Source organism: Gallus gallus, chromosome 4 (assembly GCF_016699485.2).
Source record: "Gallus gallus isolate bGalGal1 chromosome 4, bGalGal1.mat.broiler.GRCg7b, whole genome shotgun sequence".
Lineage (NCBI taxonomy): Eukaryota > Metazoa > Chordata > Aves > Galliformes > Phasianidae > Gallus > Gallus gallus.
In genome coordinates, this window is record NC_052535.1 from 88,468,109 (window position 1) to 88,492,084 (window position 23,976).

General features: G+C 42.5%; 1 protein-coding gene across 7 annotated transcripts in view; it reads right to left on the reverse strand.

Moving 5' to 3' along the window:
* The window catches only part of SLC4A11 (solute carrier family 4 member 11), a 130,006-nt gene that overhangs the window by 13,440 nt on the left and 92,590 nt on the right, over positions 1–23,976 (reverse strand). For all 7 annotated transcript variants that reach the window (XM_046941161.1, XM_040700098.2, XM_025150090.3 and 4 more), the window contains 10 exons: positions 21,235–21,441; positions 16,876–16,960; positions 12,302–12,427; positions 11,548–11,661; positions 10,590–10,722; positions 10,207–10,280; positions 5,739–5,988; positions 4,890–4,996; positions 3,585–3,753; positions 514–687 (listed from right to left, as the gene is read on the reverse strand). In XM_046941161.1, the coding sequence (XP_046797117.1) occupies positions 514–687; positions 3,585–3,753; positions 4,890–4,996; positions 5,739–5,988; positions 10,207–10,280; positions 10,590–10,722; positions 11,548–11,661; positions 12,302–12,427; positions 16,876–16,960; positions 21,235–21,441 (1,439 nt within the window). The remainder of the gene's footprint in view (positions 1–513; positions 688–3,584; positions 3,754–4,889; positions 4,997–5,738; positions 5,989–10,206; positions 10,281–10,589; positions 10,723–11,547; positions 11,662–12,301; positions 12,428–16,875; positions 16,961–21,234; positions 21,442–23,976) is intronic.

Sequence of the window (23,976 nt, forward strand, 5' to 3'; positions counted from 1 at the left end):
TTAATAAGCCTCTCGCCTTTCCAAAGCATGGTGGAAGACCATAGGAGCTTTGAAACGCCGCTGCATTTTTTCCTACCCTTTGTAATAACCACTAGACAGGTCCCATGTGATGAATCAGACTGGATTTTTTCTGGTGAAGATATCTAGATAAGTCTGGCCAAAACATCTCCTCAGCTTCACACAGAGAGAAAAGCAAAAAGAGGCCTTGGCTGACTCTCTGCACCTAAATTTGCTGAATTCCTTCAGGCTACTTCCTACCACTGAGAAAAACACACATTTGTGGCTCTCCTAAAACAAGCGCTTTGAGGAAGGGGGGATGCAGCAGAGCAACAAAACCATGGTGGCTGAGGTGGCTTTGTTTGCTCCATTTTCCCCTCCACCTTCATCTCCCAGAGCCTTCAAGACTACAGCTAGCTCCCCAGTCATGACCTATATCCCACATTCAACCCAAAGGGTAAGGAAAGCTCAAAACAAACCCAAGAGATCCAAGATAGCTTTGTGGTTCCTACTTACGTCTCATAGATGTGCCCATTTTCAACCCTCTCCTCTACATAGGCCAGGGCACGGACGTGCATTGGAGAGTGAGGGAAGGCAGCATGGATCCATGGAAGGCCAAAGATGGACAGCCCCGTGTTTATCAGTGCCACAAGCAGGAGGTCCCAGTGGTAGGCTGTTCCCTTCACCAACCTGAAAAATGGGGTATGGTTGAGAGCTGTCAGACCTGGTGCTAACAGCAGCAAGGCTGCTCCTGCTAAATCTGAGCTTGAACGTTAAACCAAGCGCACTTCCATGCACAAAGCAATTTTACACATCTCCTGTTTTACAGCTAACGTTACGTGAACACAAATGGTAATGAAACTTGATAGCTTTCTCTCAAAGCAATCACCTTCTGGAAAGAGCAACGCTGAGCTAAAAGGCAATCTGCTAAAATAACAGCCCACAAGAATTGCATCAGCATTTTGCCACTATGCTTACTGCTGAGTCAACTCAAAATATACAGGTATACCTGCTAACAGAGCTGATGTGGGCAGTAGTGTGAAACTTGGGCATGGGTTGTCAAACCAACAACACTGAAGTTTCCCCATCTGCCTTGCTTCTAACCCTGATCTCTCTCCTTCCCCACAGGCAGACCCTGGAGCTGAGCGCACGCTTCATACACTGCAGTAATCTCCCACAATTATTGCTTCTGTGCGATAAGAAAATAGGACATGAATTCATTAAACTTCAGCTCCCCCTCATTAGTCAGCCCAGGAGATATGCTCCTAACTTGAGTTAACACTGCATACCCTCCCCCCTTTAGTTTAAGAGGAAACAGCCCTTAAACTAAAAGGTTAACCAAGGTGTTAGCCACATCACGTTCACTTTGGGCTTCATAGAGAACAGCTGCTAACACTGAACTCAGACCTCTCCTAGCTTGATTCCTCTAATTGTGATTTTTTGTAAGGTCCCCATCCCAAACATGCCTATCTGGTACCATGGACTCAAACGACTTGAATAAAGTTTAGATAGAGGCTGGGTGGGGAAATTCAGCCCTCAGACTCCGTTACCTAAGTTAAAGGCCTATCAGCCATCATTCCGTTTCTGGGCATCAGAGCAAGATAGCACTTGAGCCCATTCTGACACAAGTAAAGGATCAGTTGAAACACTCTCCAGGCACCCTCATCTACAAAGCGTGCTCAGATATCATTTAGGTGTCTTGATACACATCAGTACCTAAGCAGAGACTTGGCACTATTTGAGATGCTCCAGGATAGTAGATCTAGCAAGCAATCCAGCACAGAAAGAAGACTGTGTCTTATGGATACGTGAAAACAGCAGATGTAATTATCTGAGCAGCAGAAATCTTGGGTGGAGTTCAGTTTTGGAACAAAGACGTCACACTGAAAGTGCTCACCTCCATTGAGGGAGGAGGCAACTGGGTCAGATGGATGTCTATACTGCTTTGCGTCTGAAGTTGGAAGGTGTTGGCAGGAAGGGTGGGATTCAGGAGGATTGTACGCTTTTCCTGTGTTGGCTTACACTTTGAAAGCATGGCCCTTGCCCATATGCTGATTTCTTAGAACAGAATCATCACCCAGATCCCACAGGGTTATTGCCTGCTCATCCTATCTGCTGCTTTCAAAGGGTTTTCCGTGTACAAAGGCCATATGTTCAGTGCCAGCATTATCTTAATACTTGTCTCAGTCTCACAGCATGAACTGCACTGTATACACATGCTTCTGAGCCTCTGTCCAGCTCAACACACACAATAGCTCTAGGTGTCTTATCCTGGGTTATTCTCACACTATCCAACCAGTCCATTATCTCTTGGACTGTCCCATAACTTTCTTTTACTATTCTTTAGTAAAGCAGTGTGCTCTCAGGTACATATCATATTTTTTCCTGCTTATTCTACAGGAAGAAATTGCCATATTTGGTAGAACACCAAAAACCATATTCTGTTTGGTTGCAATCAGTAAAGGAATTTTTATTCTGTGATGACACCACAGCCCAAGCTGTCAGGTTCTATTTTCCTCCTTTTCAAACCCCTGCCCTGACACCTGATCAGCATGAGCTCAGCCTTGTACACAGTATTATGAAAAATGCTACGAAGAAATACAGAATGTTTTACATTCTTTAAGGGCACCCTATTGGAAACAACAACCCACACTGGGATAAAGATGACCCACTTACATTACAAATTTATGTAATGCTTTACCTGAAAGGGGGATGATATAATCAAGATAACAGGAATAAGCATGTAGTCAAAGAAAACCAAATTGGTTCAACTGAATTTGAGCTTGTCTTTTCTCCTCTAATTGTGTCACTCTAACTACAACACAGAGTATAACACGAATTAGTGTCCAAGGAGAACCCTCCCACACATCACACCAGTGAAAAACCCTGAGACACGGTATTTTCTGGAAAGAAAGTCATACACATTCAACTTTCGACATCATCTGATTGTGGTTGGAAGAAAAAGAAATGAATATTTCAGTAATCTTGCAACTTTAAACACAAATCAGACCTACTAGATAAAACTACATCAGATATAACATTTTAGTTCTCTTCCCCATTCTCAATTCGAGATTAATAGCTTCACTTTCCTAATTCCCAGCTGCAGTGTAGGATGCTATGCTGTACAAATCACTGTCTCATCATTTACAAAAAGGCATCCTTTCTGAGAGAGCTGTGTACATGTCCCCATGGATCAGATGCTCCATAAGCCATATCTGGATGTACAACCGTAAACAAACCATACCAAACACATACAAAACTTTCACACAGGGGCAAAGAAGAAACAGGCTGAGGCATTGAGCTCAATGCTTTGCATTATTTTTTGATTCACTGCTACAATATCAGGTTTTGAGGGATGGTGATGAGAAGTTCTGAAAGAACATGTCCTCAATATTCAGGCTGGATTTTGGATAAAGCTATCAGAAGACAGATGGGTTTACTTGAGGAGCAAGGTGGAGAACATAACTCGAGAATTTCCTTTTGTTGTTAAAGCACTAGTTGAGATCCCATTGTTACAGATCAATAGGTTAGGAAGAGCCTTGAGAACACCCCTCCACACAGGGACAGCAGTAAGTCGAAAGCATTACCTGTTCTCTGGAGCATTTGTGAGCGATGCCACAATGTTCTGCTCTATGAAGAAGAGCATTGAGAGGAGAAACCCCAGCCCCATAGCACTCATCACTGAACCAATGGAGAGGGACTGGACAGGAGCCAGCACAAACAAGCTCTCAGATGGGTTGTAGTTAAATTTGGACACTGCAGAGAGGAGAGGAATGAAATTAGGGTGTGCCTTCTTGCCAAACCATCTACAAGGACTCACATAGTTCTACACGTTATGATCTACAAGGAACCAACACAGAAAATGAGTCGTGATGCTCTGACGCGTAGGAGCCAGAAGGCCATACAAGACAGGTCCATCTGGCTGCCATAGTTCAATTTTCCCCCCCATCCTCTAAGAGCTTGGCTACCATTCTGACTTGTTGGGTTGTGGCTAGTTCTAGTTAGGCATTCTGCATTTTGAACCAAAGGGAAAAAAAAAAAGAAATGAGAAACTCATTTCCCACAGACACTACGTATTTTTTAGGTTACAAATTCTTACTTTTAACTAGCTGTAGATTCCTCCTGCTCCGTTCATCAATTGACAGAGGTATTTTTACATAAAACTTCCCCACGTGCAACAAGCTGTGCCCCTGCTTTCTGCCAGGGGAAGAAATCTATCAGTACGTGTAAACTACATATGGCCAAACATCATTTTGTAACCCAACAGAATGGAATGGTCATCACAGAAAAAAGCCATTTCTTATGCGTTTCCATACATTTCCTCACATCACCCACTCACGTCACCACAGGACAATGCAATTCCTGTCCCCATTATCACTTCCTGATGTGGAAAAGCTGATCTGTGTGGCCAATGAATGGTGTATCATTTTTAGATTTCCTCATGTAACCTAAAACTGCCCAGATGCTCTGCACCGTTTCACCTAAATTAGGAAAACGTCAAGTGGAGACAAAGAGGACAGACTGGGATCATCAACTCCACGTCTGCACAACTGGCAACAAACCCTTCCTGCCTGCTAATTACTCTGCCCTTTGTTCTTTGCCAGAAATTGTTGATTCTCTTTATTGTAAGAGATACACACTTAAATTACTATTAAATGAAAAGACAGGCTGAAATAAGTCATCCAGAAAAGAATTTACTCAGTCCTGCTTGACTATGGTTCAAATGGCTTATACCTGATACTGATGAAATTAGGACTCCTGAAGTGGGAGGCAATACCTACAGTGTTCACAATATTATACCATAATATATATATATACATATATATAACATTATGTATATTGTGTATACATGTGTATATATTAGCATTCCAAAGAATAAAAACACAACTTACTTTCAATTTCCTTGAAGATATAGGAACCCACAACAGAAAAAGTCAAAACTGAAATTGGTAAGGCACAGTCGGACAGAATTTCACGGACTCTTGCATGCAAATATGGGCTGTAATTTAAAGACAGAAAACTTCCATCAACACCACACTGAAGGGACAGTTGCCCAATCCAGATAGAGTTAACATTAAGAAATGAAAAGTCAGTCCAATCTTGCCATTCTAAAGAGACGTTCGGAGTGAAGAAAGTCTTTAATTCAGCCTAAACCCTGTGGAATCTGTCATCTTTGTAGGTTAATGAATACATAAGCAAAAACCCAGAAAGAAACAAGAAAATAAGACACAAGCTGGTCCTCCAGCACCAACTGGCATCTAACTTCCACAGTAGTTTTAATTATTTGCTTGGGCATTTCAAAGAGTTTTAAAGGCAATAGTATTAAAACCCACATTAGAAGTGGGCTTTTGACTTTCAAGAGCACAACAGAGGTACCTTCCCAGTAAGCTTTCCTACACCATCAGGGGTTTTGCCCCCAAGAATGGTTTAATGCTTTTTTAGGGAGAGTTACAAGAGTTCTAAATGTTCAATATGATTCATCCAAAGCTTTCCAAAAATTCACCTGTGATGCCAAATCAAATACAGAAGGGCATCAGTCAGCAACAGAACATTTTGTCCTGCTTTAACATTTTCCAGGTGGCCAGCCAAGGTCATGGCTGGTTTTGGCTTCCACCACCACTAATGGAAGAGTTCCACCTGTTTTCACTGGGTTACAAGATTTTGGACCTAAACCATTATTGATTTCTCACAGGTAATATGAAATAATCATTAGTCTCAGCTCTAAGACTAAAGTAACTCACCTTTTCTTAAACTGATAGAGCGTATGACCAAGCCAAAGGGTACCCAACATCAACATGAGACTAAGGACGGCAGTTTCACGTCCATAATGCACATCATGCGTGCCTGTTTGATTCTCTAGGGACATGGATCTGCTCACTGATGAATTCATCAAGAAGGTGGTATTGATGCCGAGGCTTGGAATAGCATCAGTTCGTGCTTTTTCCAAGTAACTGTCTCCTGTGCGCCCATGGTAGTAATATTTCTTAAAAACTGTACAAACAACCAACAGGCAAGCATTAGGATAGGTTTGTGACAATCAGAGCAAGTAAAATAATGTGTTTTTTTCTTGCTTGATCATGCAGTATTATTAACGTTATGCTTCACCAGGTTTATAGCTCTACCCCTCAAGCCAGAGAAAACAAATCAGGAGAGCTGCTTCTCTTACAAAGACAGCACTTGACAGATTCTTCTCTTCACTTCTTTGACCAAGTAAAAATTACACTCATCTCAAGCAACAGATGTGAGCTGCAAGAACTTATAGTGCTAATTATTTATGTGATTTTGTTCCTCTCATTGGAATCACTGCTCTTAAACACAAACAGACATCAAATTTCAGCAGGCTGCTAAAAAATTACATCAAGATCTCTGAAAAAATTAAGAGCAGACAGACTACTTAGAACCTTAAGAGGACTGCACAATGCACAGTAATTACTTTTCCTCCAGGGCTGCTGCAGATTTAAAGATAAGTGTTGATGATATGCAAAACCTGGCAGAACATTTTAAATCACACTGCAAATTCAAATAGAGTTATAGAGCATCTGAAGTAAACCTGTACAAGTGAAATAGTAATGCCTCTGGAACTGCCCATAAATGTATTAGATTAGCTCAGTTAAGAGTCATTTATACAAGTAATTAACAGTTGTAAATGTACTCTTGCTCTTGAGTATTTAGTCAAGTTCCCTTTTGTATGGCATTGTCTGGCTCCAAGCATACAAATGCAGTATTGTGATAATTTTGCCTCTTTTTGGAGGCAAAGCCTGGAGGTGTCACAAGGAAAAAGTGAAAACAAATGGACGTTGGCCCTTGTAGTCTTGCTACTCCCAGAACAAGAGGTAATGGCTTCAAGTTGTTCCATGGGAGGTTCAGATTGGATTTTGGGAAGGATTTATTCTCCAATAGAGCAGTCAGGCACTGGCACAGGCTGCCCAGGGTGGTGGTACAGTCATGTCTCTGGACGTGCTCAAGAACCATGCAGATGTGGCACTGAGGGATGTGGTCAGTGGGCATGGTGGGATGGATCAGACTTGGTGCTCTTAGAAGTCTTTTCCAGCCTCGATGACTCTATGTTGTGACTGGAAGCCAGCAGACAGCACCTGCTCTCTCCCGACACCGATAGGGAAATATGGGAGCATGGAAACCACCATGTCAGAGCTCGGCAGCCCCTCTGCCTTTCATTGCTTTAGGCAAAAAATATTCCTTCAGGCTTCACGAGGGAAACTCAAAAGTTTAGGGCAAGAGCATCTCTCTCCTTTAGACAAAAATACAGCAAACTCAGTCCAAAACGCCCTTCATAGCATTCTATACCTGCACTCTCTCTCCATTCCATGAAAAACCCCAAGGACCTCTCGTTTTTTTTCCATGCTGTTCTCAGCATAAGCCAGAAAGGAGAACATTGCACTTTCAATCATGAGAACCTCCCCCGGTAAGGAGCAATCCCCTTATGACCTCCCTTCACACCACGCACTTCTGCATCGCGTGCTGCGGAAGAGGCTCTGCTGTTATTTCCTCCCTACCCTCACAGCTGCATCCAGCCCAGTCAGAACCCCCACATCTGCTTTGCAAATAGGTAAACTGAGGCACAGAGCACTGCTGCAACCTGCACGGAACAGGTTGTTGGAGCATTTGCTGTTTCTGGCTCTGAATATTAAAGGACACTTTTGTCATCATAGGGGGTATTTCCTGGGGATCAGCAGCTAGTCAGGGCTGAAAGCCTCCTCACTGTCTAAGCAGACACTCACATTCACTAAGTCCTAGAGATGTACGCAATTACTGAGCCTATGATAAACCAACAGCTGCAGAATTGCATGTGCTATGCAGAATACATTGACATCCCTCTATTTAGATCTGAACTCATACAAATAAAATCCAAGTTACTTATATAATCACATTTTGAGTCTTGGGAGGTTTTCTCAGTTCCCCACACCATGTTGCATTTCCCACATATTTTAATAGATTTAAGGTTGACCACCTATGTGCACCACCTCTTGGGCTGCAATTCAATTTGCAGCTACCTCAAAACTAGGTAAGGCTGCTCCAGTTAACCCTAGATATAAGAGGAATAAGCTTTCTGGCTTATTTACTCTCATATTTTACTTAGTGCACTGAGGATGTGTCAAGACAGTAGGGTATTGAGGACTTTTCCCTGAACAATTTGCTATAAAATACTAAATTACTGCAGATTTTGTCATTTTTGGATGTTTTTTTTTTTTTTTTTTAACTGAGAGCTATGTGGCTCTTGCTGCCCCAATTCAGAGCAAAGCAGGTGGTGCTCCAATTGAAACAGAGCCATCCTCAAGCCCAGTGCACGCTCAAGTTCCTTCCAACAACATTAACTTGTGTTGTTTGCTTCGGCCAGTTAGTCGTCGTTTCCTGCAGAGTGCAGATGTCAAGATCAAACAAATACAGCTTTGGTGGCTGGGCCACACGCCGAAAACAGTGTCAGTGGGGATGGCTGGTGCACCTGGCCCAATTCCTCTGTACAGGGTTTCAGCCCTCCCCCATCTCTTTCCTGCATGCATACAGTACCTTGCAAAAACCAAGGCTACGAGCAGACTAAGGAAAATAGATCTGAGCAAAAGGAACAAATTGTTTAGCCTTAAGGAAGCCTTAATGCTGCTGATAGCTTTTACCAGTTTCAGCTTTCTCCTTTTACCTGTCTGTTCAATCCTTATTTTGAGGGTTAAGTGAGCAAGTATCACCTCCTGCTATAAGACTGGAGAGGAAGAGGAAAGATGAGCACGTGGCTATACTGGTGTCACCTGTTTAAATATGAGCACCAGGAGGATTTAGGATCAAGGCTGTGCCTGCCAGCATCACTGCCCTTCTGCACCTTGGAACCTGACTGGACATAGGGTCTCATCTGCTGATGAATTCAGTGCTCCCAGATGCAGCTCAAGCCAACAGGAGCTGGTGAACAAGCAGAGTGCTGGCTTGATTTTATTACCATTGTTCCCATAAACAGCCCTTTCCAAGTTCAAGGGAAAATTAGACTAATTAGACTAATTCACTAATCACATTAACATCCAGCCTCCTCTACTGCCCCCAGTGCAATATGCTGATTGAACTACTACTCACATACTCCTGAAAGTCTGGTGGCAGAGATAAATGGATGCTTTCCTCACCTCCAACCCATACCCCATGCCCTTGCTATGCAGAATTACTCCGTCTTACAGAACCACTGCAAACGTGTACTGATTTTCAGAAAGCAGCTGAATACTGATGAATAACAGCCTAGTACTACACGGAGAATGCTCCATGCCTTCAGAGGAGGGCAGTGACAGAACACACTTCAAGTACCACACGCAGCTGCACATTAAGCAAGAAGGCAGCAAAGTATCCCAGAGCAGCTCTCCTCTTCACCAAGCTTTGTCTTTGCAGGATATTTGACAGATTCTCAATAAAGCCAGGAAATGTCTTGCTTCAAAGTGCTTTGCAGCCTCCTCTTTGAGGGTGTTCTCTTTGCAAACAAGATACCATGAAGAGCCAAGCTCAGGGCCTGGAGAACATGCTGCATATTCAGTGTGGTTAAGTACATCTTGAAGGATATCAAACTTTGGGTGGCTGAACAATTGATCATGAAAGCAGCATAGACTTGCTAGCTCCTTGTTGGGATGAACAGAAAGGCTGCCATCCAACATGATACTTCTGTAGATAACTTTTACTTGAGCGTGCCATAGAAACGTGAAGGCTGCTCATGTGAGTACACAAATTAACCCATAAATGGGGAGGTGGTGGCTGGAAAGGAATGAATAGTTTGGGAGCACGCTGGAAGGCACTGCAGTCACTAGGTTACCATTAAGGGAGGAGGAGATCTCAGCTCATAAGGATGGACAATCTCAACATAGCTTTTGCCTCCCATTTAACACATTCAACAACGTGGTGTGAAGAAAATTCTGCATTAAATAAGACTTTTTGGCAGGACCGTTCAAAAAGAGTAGCATCACAGGAAGACTCTCACAGAAACGTTAATATGGTTTCTCTAACTAATCCCATCTCAGCCAACTGAAATGAGAGCTAATAGAAATTTTGCATATCCAAGTAAACTGCTGACACAGAGCTGCTTATGTCTCAAGCACTTTGATTTTTTTCATGAAGACTATGAATGAACACGGATCAAGGAAACGTCATGCATATTTGCAGCCTCATATTTCCCCGTGGCAACAAAGCAAAGCAGAGATCTGGACTGAAGAACACTGTTGCAAGACTTACCTTTAATAATGCCTTTGAAGGCATCAAGCACAAAAGTGATTGATATAAAAAGTGCAATTATTTCTTCTGTTGACCTGTGGAAAAATTCCATGAATTAATACAGCTACTAGCAGAGCATGCATTCAACTCCATTCAAAGAAAATCAGCATATTCATGCATTCACATCAAAATATACAAATTATAGTTAGACTCTAACTCGGGAAAGAAAACCCAGTGAATCTTTCAAAGCTTCTTTCAAGCTGGAACAATAAGCCAAAATGATACTAGCTTCATCTTGCAAAATACATTTTGCAGCAAATTTGTAATTAAGGAGCTTGTGGAATGTGTAATTTTTCCATTTGCTGAATAATCTGATCAAAACACGACTTCTTGAAAATAGCTACCTTTTAAAGAGCTTCATCAGAAGACTGAAATTAAAGAGGGAGTACATCACAAGGAAAAAGCTGTTCCACAGTCCAATCCAAGCATAGAAAGCACTGAAATCCAAGTTGTAGTCATCACAGATTCCTCGAATGACTGCAGAATTGAAGCATGCACACGTCAGATTAAGCTGAAATTCTCATTTGTTTGATGGCAAAAATAAAGAAGTAATTTTAAGACTTTGCTCAACCACATCTATAGCAGACACCATTGAATCTGTTCTTATATTCCCTGTACGAGCATAGGACCAGTCATTTTTTTCCTCCTCCCCCCTAGCCACTAGAAATAGGGCAAAAAAATACTTGGAAAACACTCTCCCACACTGCTCAAAGCATCCTTCCTATGTATTAAGGCCACAAAATCCCCCTTAGAATTTGCTCGTTATGACAACTCAGGTGACGTTGAGAAAAGGATCTCCTGCATGCTTTTGTACCATGTTTACTCTGTCATTGCACTGCAGACTAAATCTTTCCAACTTAATTGGAGTCCATTCAATTGTTTCTAGAAATACTGATTGAGTTTGTTCCTTTACATCTCTGGCTCAGTACTATAATCTCCCAGCTGTAACTGGAAAGCTACTTATCACACGGTATCAGAGTGATAAAGATCCCTCACTGCAGGCTTTTATCCTCAAGGTGGTGAAATGCAGCTCTGTGAGAAAATAGCCAGATAAAAAGATTTCTCCCTTGAAGCAGAAATGTTTATTCTCATGACTTTTTCTCCCTGGATCATTCGATTAAAACCAAGTCTCTTTAACTAAACATGAATCAAGCTGCTTCTCTCAGCACCAAAAGTAGCCCTTTAAAATTGTCTTAAGAAATGCAACAAGAACCCTAATAGAGTTGCAAGATTCTCACACAGGGTCACTTTTCACTAATCTCAATCACATCAGCCCCCAGTGTACATGTTTGACAGGCTTACCATTAATGTAGAGTGCTAAAGGAGCTGTAGTCAGGAGCACGACAAGAGGTTGCCCCGAAAAGAGTGCATAAAGCAGCCCTCCAATACACTGGCCAACGATTGTCTTCTGCACATCTATGAGTAATTGGGAAGGAAGGAAAGAAGCATTTTTTCTTCTAACCAAAGAATTCTGTATTCACAGAGCAGACGCTCACTAATGAATAAGAGGAATACTTAGAATGCCTAGAGGTGAGATGTTGTGAAAGCATGAAGCGACCCTATGCTGGCAAACTAGTATAACTGAATAGCCAAGGGTGGGACCTAAATCAAAGATCATCAAGTCTAACTGTAATAATTTAGGACGCCGACAAGTTTCATCCAGAAGATCTTTTGGACAGAATTTTAATTAAACCTTATGAACTGCTTCAGAGACACAACTGGGACAGAACAACACATCCTCCACTGTATCGGCACTTTGGACACTGCTAATCAAATCTGGATTAAAATCCAGGAGCTTGACTGGGGAAAATGTACATGTAGTACACTGCTCAGTTACAAATCAAGTGTTATTAAATAAAACAAGAGTGTAATTCTAGCTGTTCACGTCTGATGATATTACCCCAAAATAGCCAACTTGTCTTATCAGAAAAATCATGAACTTAAGATCACTCAGTGATGCTTTATTTAGCAAAGAAAAACTATAAAAACTGAGTGATTAGGGCTACCCAACTTGAACACATGGGGTCCTAAAGAGACACAAAGAGGATAAACTTACCAATAGCTCCTCGGGTGTTTTCATCGTTGAGGGACCCAAATGCAATAGATGGAAGGAGGCAGGCAAAATACAGAAAAATCATAGTTGTGATGTATTTTCCTATAGCCTTGTTGTTTCCAATAATACCTAGAGTAAACCCAAAGAGTTGTTAGTGCTGCACACTTGGAAATCACTGAAACCTTGTTCAAAAAAGGTATACGTGCCATTAGATTTTTTAATACTGAGACACACCTGAAGAAACGTAGCCCACTTTAGTCTAAAAATACAGGCAGTCTTTGGCACTTGCTTTTGCTCAACTACATTCCCGAGCACCTGGTACCAGAACAAGGACCACCAACAGCACCACTGTACAGGCTGCTTCAGCTGACACTTCTGGCATCACCAAAACAGGAAATCCTGGGAGCCGTTTGTTCAGTTTTGCCAGTTTAAGAAGCTCGGAAAAGGATCAAAGCAGAAGCCAGAACCTTAGGGTTCATAAATCCCCCACCTCCTGCCCTTTTAATATCAACTTCATAAGTATTCCATGATATGTCCCTAACAAGCTTCACGATCATCACTCGCCTTTGCAACTCACAATGCTCAGGGCAGAAAAACATGAAGTACTTCATTTTTCCCTAGGTAGAAATCTGAGATTATAAGGCTTGAATCAATAATGTGCTTTTTCTGAGCCAATTAGTGCTAGCAGACTTATCAAAACAAACAGCACAAGAGGTCAGGAACGCGTACATTAAAAGAGTTTTGCTTTAAAAAAAGCCCTTCTGAAAGAATGGCTTCTTTTCCAGCCACTCACCCCTTCTCATCTCCATCGGAAAAAACATACCGGGCCATAACAAAAGCAGCCAGAAAGAGAATTAAAGTGTCATAACATGAATTTAAGGGCCTCTGAAGTAGCTTCCCTTCCCTTTCCTGTTTTCAGACTGATGTCCATCCCCAGTGAGCTTATATCACCCCTATGAGAAAGGATATGAGATGACAACAGCTGACATTGCTCAAGAAGAGCGTAAGTTTTTGTGAGGTTTTCTTTTTTTAGCAGCCTCAGAATGGTTATGGCAGAAAAAATCTCCTCCAAAATAAAACAAGCCAACACAGCCTTCAGTCTGCCTATGCCACCATTCTCAGTGATGCCTCTGCTGAGACACTTGGGCAGATTTGGAGTCATCCATTTTCCCTTTTGTGGGAGCCACGTGAGTATGGAGCTCCCACCCACCTGCCCCTAAGCTCCCAAATTCCCACCTAAGCCTCTGTTACCATCAGGCTCTTGCCAAAGGAAGCTACTAGCCCAAGAGTCGGATCCGAAAACAGTGTTTTGCATCTGAGGCTGCTGGTGTCACACAGAAAATCTGGGCTCTGCCACAACTGATTTCTCTTCACTCTGATTGTCAATCACTCGATGACTTCCAGATCTTATCTAACATCTGTTCTGTGCACTGCTTGCAGTGCAGAGATAAAGACAGGAGGAGGATGCAAGAGCCAAAAAAAAGTGTAATGATCAAGCAGCCATATGAGTAAAGGACACCTTGTGAAGGCTCCTGTTTGCAGACCTGAGAAGTAGACATGAATAGGAATGATGCTCAGCATCCTTAAAAAAGTAATAAGGAAACAGGGAGAGCTGAAACTTGACAGGAGACATCTCAAGCATGCAAATATAAGTCTGACCTTCCAAGAGTCATGGGACCAGCTGTTTCAGGGCAGATTCTTTTCGGTTTATTGTGAAGATTCAGAAACCACAGACCACATTCCTGACCACTCTTGGCAACCACAGGGCCTGAAATGTCCTTTTTCCGGATAAAGTGTTCTCATGTGATCAAGTTAAACAGCTACAGGCTCCCATCTCACACTCCCAAGTGCCTAAGACCTTTAGAAAGGACTAAAGGTTCTGCAGGGCAAAGAGGAGACTAAGCATTAGTTTTACAAGTAGAGGCTGTCACTCCTTGTTTTGTGAATAATGCGGCTCCAGAACATAGGTTTCTTTGTACAAAAAGGCGTCTTTCCAACATGAAAGATCAGAAGCAGCAGTGCTTGAAAGCTTTGCATTCATAAAAGGACAGTCAAGCAGGACCAAAGAAGCAACAAATGAAAGAAAGGGCTCACTTTCTAAATGTAGAAAGGTTTGTAAGTGGTGTGATGCTTTCTATAATCTCAATTAAACCACGGTGTAAGCAGGTGGAAGGAAAAAGCCTTGAAGGGCATCACTAAAACTTATGTATGGCTTTTGGCTTCAGCCTTGCTTTGCAAGCAAACGTTAGAGCTTAGGAGTCTTTGCTGATCACCAGAGATCCTTATGCAGCGTTACGGCTGAGTCCAAGATTCCCAGCAGAAGCAAGCTTTCAGTCCATTTTCAGCCACAGGAGATCCAATGAGCAAAGAAACCCTTCCGGTGGCAGAAAAATTCATTTCATAATGGAGATAACTACATCAAATTTAATGTACCCTTTCATAAACATTATTGATCACTCTCTACTTGCAGTTGAAATCATGAGCGAGTACCTCCTCCTTGTACAGACTCCACTGAGACAAGCACTGAATTCCAGCATTAGTCACAATTTACCTTTTACCTTTTTGAAATCAACATCTGGCTAAATATTTTCAGGGTTTATTAGCAACCTGGAGACTCATTACTTCATTTCTAAAAAGGTGGGCTGCATTACGATAGCATTTCACCAGCAGCAGGCTCATAAAGCCATTGAAAAATGTGTCACTCCAACTGCAGGGTATCAATTTGTAGCCAAAAATCAACTTAGTTCAGCTGTGAAATTTGAGTAATTAACTATTACAGAAGCATTCCCTTGAAATTAAGGTACATCTGCACATTGAAAGAGGAAGTGATTATGTTCATCGATGTGACAGTTCTATTTTACTTGCTTGAATTTCAGAAGTGACTTTTTCTTTTAAAATGACAAGGTTAGAGTTTCGGAGAATACCACGTTGTTGGCCTCACTTTGCCTGGTATTCTAAAACAGTAATTTAAGACTTACAGGCCCAGGGGCTGGGACTGAAGCTCCTTATGCCTACTAATTGTACATTTACTGAATCCAACTTGAGATGGACAGTCCATGATTCATCTGACTACTGAAGTTCCTTCCCAATTCTCCGAAATATCTAATGCAAAGTAGGTTTAATTAAACCAATTTGCATCACAGCAGTAAAGATATGTCTATTAAAACCTTGACAAAAGAAACACCTTTCAATGGTTAGAAGCTAATACTAACACTATCTATAGCCTTTCATGTATTAAGCCATAAAAAGGCAAAACATTATAAACCTCTGCTAAAGCCCTCAAGCTGGGTTCTCACTTCTGTTAGCAGCTGCTGGACTTCACCCAACCTCCTAAGGACATGCAGAAGGTGAATCTTCCCTAAGTCCTACAAAGAGTAAATCACATTACAACAAGCAAAACTGAGAACTGGAAAAGTAGATCCAGCTGATCTTGGAGCAGAGAAGCCAAGAATACGCTCAGACTAGGGAACAGTGAATAAACAAATATGTTCAAATGCCACCAACTCATAGACCTTCACATAGAGCTGCCCTCTGTTCCTCTTAGGCCTCACAGAAACAGTTCCATTCCAGCAGTTACAAAGCTCTTGTAGAGAGTATCCAACATAACCATGATATTAAGCTAGCAGCTCATTCCATTTCATTCTTTCCAGCAGAATGGGTGCCAACAACTGCAAAATGCTTGTGTATACACCTTGTGCCACCTGCAAGGGCAATGCAGGGAGTGTTCTGGGACAACTGTGCCTAGTGATAAAGAGAGTTTAACAGCAGAATGGCATTTGATTATCTCCCAGATTCTCCTTGCCTACATTCCACATCTTTCTTTTATGCAAACTTTTCTGGGGTTGATTCCAGATGACTGAATTATTAACCAACTCCCCCAGAAGCTGCAAGGAACTGAACAAGGTTTGATGTCTGGCTGAGGGTCTGAAATCATGGTCGGCTCTAAAGAGTTTTCATGGCTTAGAACCTCTGGAAGTAAAATCCCACAAGTAGAAAGGGGAGAAACAACTCTGAAAAGCAATGCTGCTATTGTGGGAACTACACAGAGCCCCACACCTGTGGCTCAGTATAAACACCATATTACTGCTTCTATGATCTGACTACAGAAGACAGGCTATATCCTGTTTTTAAGAGGCACTGAGCTGAAGTTACTGCAGCTCAGGTTTTGTTTAAGCACTCCTTACTCCCACTGCATCACCATAATTACTGTTGATGCTGGCTTGCAAGGACAGCAAAAAGGGTCTATTAGGCCGCTGCTGACTAATTAGGTTGCAATGAGTTGAACTGTGTTTGCACACAACAATAATCAATCTATTTAATCGCCTCATAGCTTAATAAGAATTAAAATCCTCATCTACATACAGCTATCATCTTCATTAAGGGAATACTGCAAGCTTCTCATCTATAACGTGTGCTGCTGCCTATTCATAGGCTTTAACCAACATGCTTGTTTAAATAAGAAATAAGAGAGCTATTGCACATATCAAAGAACATATTCAATGCACACTGTAAACAGGACATCATATCACAGAAATTCAAAATCAGGCCAATGTTTCCATAAATACTGGCCAACATACCGTCAGTGAAGTCCAACGCGTACACTGGAAATCTTCGTGCAATGTCATCAAAAATCCCCTTGCCAACATTGAGAAACTCATGCAGCTAAAGAAAGGAAGGAAGTGCTGTGTCAGTTTAAAGGCTCATGTATTGTCAAAGAGATTAACCTCCTTATTCAATACTGATAGGAGCAACGCTGGTCATTTTGAATAGGGCATTCAAATTGGATTTTGTAATGATAATAAAAATAGACCCTTCACTCTTCAAACTATATCTTGAAAAGCATTGTAAGAGAGAAAAGTCCCCCAGACCACCCCATTTTCCTCCCTTCCTTCCCTCTTTCTCCTCCTATTCATATCCACATCCCTGCTTTGTAGATGAGGGAGCTGATACACAGCATGGAAGAAACCTGCCAAAGACACCCTTTGGCCAACAGCTGGATTAGACCTCAGGGCATAGGGATAACATCTGGGTACACATAGGATAAACACGAGGATAAAGAGCCCTCCCCACTGCTCCAGACAACTTGTTAATATATCCCACCAGGAAACTCTTTCCAAAAGCCACATGAAACATCTGTGCAGACCCTCTTACAAAGTCCTCTTTCTCTTAGCACAGCCACAGAAGAGAACACCTCAAACTGGTATAGTCCGGGAACTAAGATCATCTATCTACATCCCCAACTCAACTCAAAAGGGAACAGGCTGAAGTAACTTCACACAGTCAAACAGTAGTTTCTGTCTATTAAAAACCAGTAAGATCGCTGTGAAATGGTTCCAAAAACCTGACATTTTTCCTTTTACTTGTGGTCTGAGGGCCTGCAAGGTGCAATATGCTTGTTTATATGAACTGACACATAACACAGGCAACAAGGAGCTTTATAGAAATACAAGACAGCTGTTATTGACTTACAGCCTCCCAGTACTCAACTACATCATTAAGAAAAGCACATGGAAAGCATCAATATAGACAACGCTTCCTTTTCCCTGTTATCCTCAACTCAGAGTATACATACTACTCCAAAAAGAATATGCAGCCTAATACGGTGTTAATTACCCCAACTGCCTGATGAAAAACACTGCATGTTTCCTGCAGAACAAGGGACACAAGATGCATCACCACCACTAAGGGAGTGTAAAGGGAAAAGAAAGTCACAGATCAATTCTACATTAACAGACTATCTCAAACCAGCAGAGAGGTCATCTTTCTACATGTTTGGCTGTTTTATGTAGAAACAGATGGAAGCTACTGCTATGGAAAGGATTGACTCTGCCCCACTCTCTTAACAGGCACACAGCTTTGCTTTTTCTTACATGCCTTGCAGTACCTGGAAATTCAGTCATGTCACAACATCAAACAGAATAAGAAAATGTCTCTTACAAAGGGAATACACCATAGCACATCAAACACTTAAGGTTTTCGGGTGCAAAAGATCTCTCAAAGCTCTAACTCCTTTATCAGTCCTTATCACATCTTATGTCCCATGTAAGTCAATACTGTTGCATTTTGCCAATATACCTTTATTACTTGTGGAGAGTTTCAGCTCACTACAATGGACAACCAGGAGGAAAGGAAAACAAATGGCATAACATATCTGCATTTTTTAAGTATTTCTAGAAAAAACCCAACAAGCTATGAACTCAAATGAACAGGCATATTTGGACATCAAAGTCATATGCACTTAAAAAGCAATTTAATTTCCCCCCCAGAAAGACATTCCTAAAGGCAGGAGTCAGCCAGAGAATCACAATGGCTTTAATGACTAATATGTTTACTTGTCTCACTGCAGTGACTATGGGAAAAGGATGCTCAGAGCAGCTCACCTTTGGGGAGGGGGGAGAAGCCACATACTGCTTGCCTGAGGCTGAGCAGGATGGGGACACTCATGTGTGCTGCCTGCTTGTAGGAAGCAAGAAACACAGAAATGTACTGATCTTAGTGTCCCACAAGGCACACTGAAGCAACTTTGAGAGAAGGTGAGGCAGCAGGTTATGTTTGAGACCCTTGAACCCTTCTTTACGCATTTATTTCTTGCCTGCGGGCAAGTTTGGCTTGGAGTGAGGATGTCAAGCTAAACCTCAGTGCTGTTTCTATAGAGACCACTGACATCAAATCTGTGGCTAAATACGGGGAACATTGTTTATCCTGTACAACTTATCCTCCTCTTGCCTTCTTCTTGCTCTAACTAAATACTCAACTCTTCTGAATTTGAGCCTCCCAAGATTTAACAATATATATCTTAAGGATGATGCTGGCACTTCATTTACTTCATTCTCCCTTTTTGAGTTGCTTCCTCTCACCCTCAAGGGCTGGTGATTTCTTGGGTTGCCATTCCTTGCTTCTTTCCCTATCAGTGGGAAGAGTTTGGCTGGACATCTTTTCCACTCCCATTCATGGTGACAGCTCCCTCGTGGTCCTACCGTCTTTCTGGCATGACATACCAATCCCAAGTGGCCTTATCCAGAAAGCTTTTTCTTTCCAGAGCTGCATCCCCACAGCAGGCTCACAGCTCTACACCTTCCATTCTACAAACCCCCTCCCATGCCTCTTTCACAAGCTACCATCATTTGGGTTAGTCTATTTCTCTAAGCCAGTATTATAAGGGATAGAAGAAAATATTAATTGTGCTCCCGCTTCCTCAACCAACCACCCCAAAAGCCCCATTTCTCCCCCATCACTGCAGGATCAAGAGAAAAAGGGAGCTAGGAGGCAGATTTTTATGCCATCAAGACTGCACCCTCCCATGGGCTTGCTTGCTATTAGAAGCAGCTCCAGATTAGGGTATTTATTTTAGTCAGGGGAGGTTCACAGGTTGAAATTACACCCTTGGTCTCATATTAAGTGGTTCCTTTCTGGAGGACTATCACACAGGGCAGACAGGAGGGGAGGGCTTCTGCATAAGGCTTTCATTAGAACTGATGAACGCAGGCAACAACCTCAACCCAACCTCACTTCTCCAGGCAAAGCTTTGCCTGCAAGGGTCATAGGAAAGGGTCCACAGCCCATCTCCCAAAATCAATTCCATTTCAGGCAAGGACAGCTTCCTTCAAGAGATATGAGAAAGCAGAATTATTATTGCATAGTCTGCATCCCTTGGGAGCTGGAACACCTTTAAAAGCGATGAATTACCTAAGTCAGACCAACAGCAATCAATGCCAAGAGTGTTCAAGAAGCAAGTGTCACTGTTCCCTGTGCCAACTCAGGGCTGTGGAAGCTCTGCCTGGCCATGGTTGCAGGCCCAGAGATGCAGGCAGAAAACACCACTTCGGGATCCACATCTACAAGCATTGCATCCAGCCCTCCTGCTCACCAAATCAGAGCAGAAATGCCTCCACATTTTAAATAGGTTGCTCTTAGAAGATGATTTCTCCTGTGGGTACAAAGTCAGACAGCTCAAATTCTCCACCAGCACAATCTTTGGAAGACCACATGCAAGGAGTCAAGCTTACTTTACTGCAATTACTCCTAAAACCACCACTCTGAATGACCTGTAGTTGAGAGCATTGCAGAACTTATCCTGCAAACTTAAGGGCAGGTATGGAGTCTAGCAAAGTTAAGTGCTACCTATAAGCAAGGGGATTATGCTGGAAAGAGAGTTGCTCATTTCCAGATGTGCAGATCAAAGGCCGTTAAGTCTACTTCAGTTAAAAAAAGTTGTATGTTAACCAGCCTCTGTGCTAGAGACAACCCAAAGCTTCAAGGTTATTTGCAATTCAAGGACAGGAACAGCAGGCTAGGGATGATAGTTTGTTTTTCAGGTATGCTGCTTGGTTAAAGAATGAATTTCTGAACAGAAAAGCAAAGCAGTGACCAATACACAGGAAATTCCAGAAAAGAAAGTGGAGTTACAGCATTTCCCTCAAACTTTAGAGTACAAAGCAAGTAACGTCTTACAGAGCTACAGATCAAACAGTGGCAAGTCAGGCCAAGAACTGACAGGCAACTTTTAAGTGAAATGACTGTGCTGAGACAGCCAAGAAGTCTTTTGGCTGCAGGAAAGACAAGAAGCAGCTTCTTCAGAGACTTCTGATCGTAAGGATTAAGCACCTTGGACTGACAGCGCACAGTGATCCATTAATCTCATCCACAACTAAGCATCTGGATTCAAAATCCTGTAACCATTTCAACCCCCTACTGTTCTGCATCCCCTCGGCACCTGCATTTTTGAAGTGTTTTCTTGAGATTTACAGCAGGAACTGAGGAAGGTAGACACACATACTGGAAACATTCACAGCAACAACAGTGCTGAGAGACTGCTAGGAAAGCCTGATGGATGCAAGCACCACAAGCACTTTAACTCCTTTCCTGAAAAGCCTTGAATTTATTCATTTTGACACCAAAGCAGTGGGAGGACTGTTGGAGATGCTGGCCAGCCTTACCTTGAGTGGCTTCGGACCATGTGGCATGTGCCCGTCGCTCATTGCTGAGGGTCTCTGATTCACCACCGTCAACAAGTGGCGTTGGTGGACTAAGGCTTCCTTGAACTCCTCTTCAGTTTTGGTTTCTAGCAGCTTCTGCCGAAAGGTTATATCAGAAAACATTGTGGCAAAGGTTCGGCCCACTTCTGTGGCTGTTTTGGTACTTTTCTGAATTAAAAAGAGAAAGAAAAAACTTAAAAGCTATTTTGTTTCAGTTCCAGAAGATAAAGCTGCTGATTTGCTCCATTGGGCACCATATTCCAGGATCCCAGAGAGAGTGCAAAATGGCACACACTTTCAGACACACCAACCAATGTCTAAGGCCCTAACCAGAAATACAGATCCATCTGTCTTGATCGACCTGAACCAAATCTGAATCAAACCGCGCATTTATCTTATCCCCTAGCCCTTCCCTTCAAGGCTGAGGAGACTAAATAAGGGTCTTTGCTAGCCCTAAGGTATCAGCATTACGGTCACCAGAGTGGAAGGACACTGAAGGCTCCTGCAGGTTGAGATGCCTGGATGTCTTTTCTTGAAGACGGATTACTGTGCACATAGGCTCGACCAGCTTCTTAATTTCTGGGCACTAAAACTCAATTTGTTTGGCTTCTCTGCAGCAATCCCAGCAACATAAGTACAGATTTAGGGCTCTCAGCTCAAGTAACTACTGCAAAGGAAGAAAGCAGAGGGGAAAAGCAGTTGAGCACCCACAAGCAGCAGGGTCCATCTTCACCAAATTCCTGGAAGGGACAGAAGGCCTGAAATAATGAAAAAGCAGAGTGCCTGATCAGTCTAGCATTTCTGTGAGTCACAGATCTGGTCTTTGAGAAATGAGTTTTAATGGCATCCGAAGCCTCCTCTCCTGTTGCTCCAAGCACTTTGGAAATTAGACACGAAGGAAACGGTAAAGGAGACTGAGCTCCTCATCCCCACAGAGACCCACTAAATTCAGGCTCTGCAAACTGATCTGCTCAAGTGCTTGCATACTTTGGTCAAGGCAAGCAAGTTACCTACCAAGTTATGCAGAATCAGAGCTCCTTAAGAGCTTCTTTTTGATGAAATGTTTTTTTTTTTTTAACTCCCACTTCTCTCAACTATACGCAACAGCCATAATGCAGCCTTTCCTTGAGATACCCAAACAACCACCTTCTTTTAGACATATTCCTAACTCCTTGCATTACTGTAGGAAGTAGTGGCACGCATGTGATTAATCTAAATCAGTTATCGTGATTCATAACAAAGCAGATGAACAATTCCTTCATGAGCAATTCGGTGCTGCTTAATGCAGAGGTGCGGAAATGTAGGCAGCACTACGCTAGTCCTAGTCACTATTAACACTATACTTGCTTTGTCACTCATGGAATCATTATGGTTGAAAAAGACCTCTCAGATCCCAAAGCCCAACCCCAACCCACCCCCCTCCATACCCACTGATTACACCTTTCTGTACCACATCTCCATGGTTCTTCAACACCTCCAGGGACAGCGACCCTACCATTTCCCTGGGCAGCTGTGCCAGTGCCTGACCACACTGAGAAGAGCTTTTTCCTAATATCCAACTTGGACATCCCCAGTACAACTTAAGCCTATTACTTCTTGTCCTCACATTGCCCTGTGACCACTCAAGTCTACAAATTAGAGAAGGACAAGGAACTGGGTTCCTCAGTACAACAGATGCTCACTCTCTGGGCTTTTTTCCCCCTCCCCAAGCAAGGCTCATTTAATCTGTTAATGTCAGCAGGTTAATTATTTTAACTGCTGTACCAGAAATGCGTACTTAGAGCTGGCTAGATACAATGATTTAAAATAAAGCACATTGGCAACCGTGGTTCTGCTTGGTGTCCCCTCCCTTTCCTTAATTTGATGCCGTCCATTGGAATTGCAAACTTTCAGGATACGAGCGGATGCAGAGCTGCTTGTTTGGCGCTTTGCACTTAGTTGGCTGGAGATAAGCTCACAGCCACACATTAGAAGATCAATGCAATTGTGAACAGGTTCAGTTTTTGCCTGCTGTTTCTCTCATAGGAAACACCAATATGTTTTCAGCCTGCTGGGTTTGAGATCTATGCCAAAAGCACTGAACTGCTCAGTTGGGAAAGATCTGTCAGAAATGAGGAAACACCACTACTTCCATTTAAACAAGGGTGATAGTAGATGCACAGGAGATGGATCAGACCAGAAGGTCCCGGGGTCACTCAGATAGCAATGAAGGACAGGAAATTGAATCTGGATTTGTCCTGTTCCAGACAAGGTCCCAGATCTCCCCACTACCTCTCAGGAGCACAGACCTAGTAACCCCAAGGTGTGAACAGCCAGCTTAAGCATGGAAAGGTCTTCAGCTTTGAACCTTTCAATCATTAGTTCACAGGACACACTAATTTGATTAAGCCAGTGCTTTCTAGGAAGGGAAGATGCTGATTCCCAATTGACCTCAATGTCTTCCCCCAATATTGTAATAAATGAGCACAATAACAGGTTATTAGTTCAGCACATCTGCAACAGAGAACCACTAAGCACATCCAAGCAAACTTTAACCTTGCTATTTCAAGTACAGAAAGCTAAGGAAACACTTCTCAGAACACCTCAGAATAATCTGACCTTCCACAGCACTCCTACTCCACATGTACATTGTTTTGAATAAACAGTCTGGACAACGGCATGGAAAACCTCAGGCTTTTTGGTGTCCCATTTGCCTTAAAAATA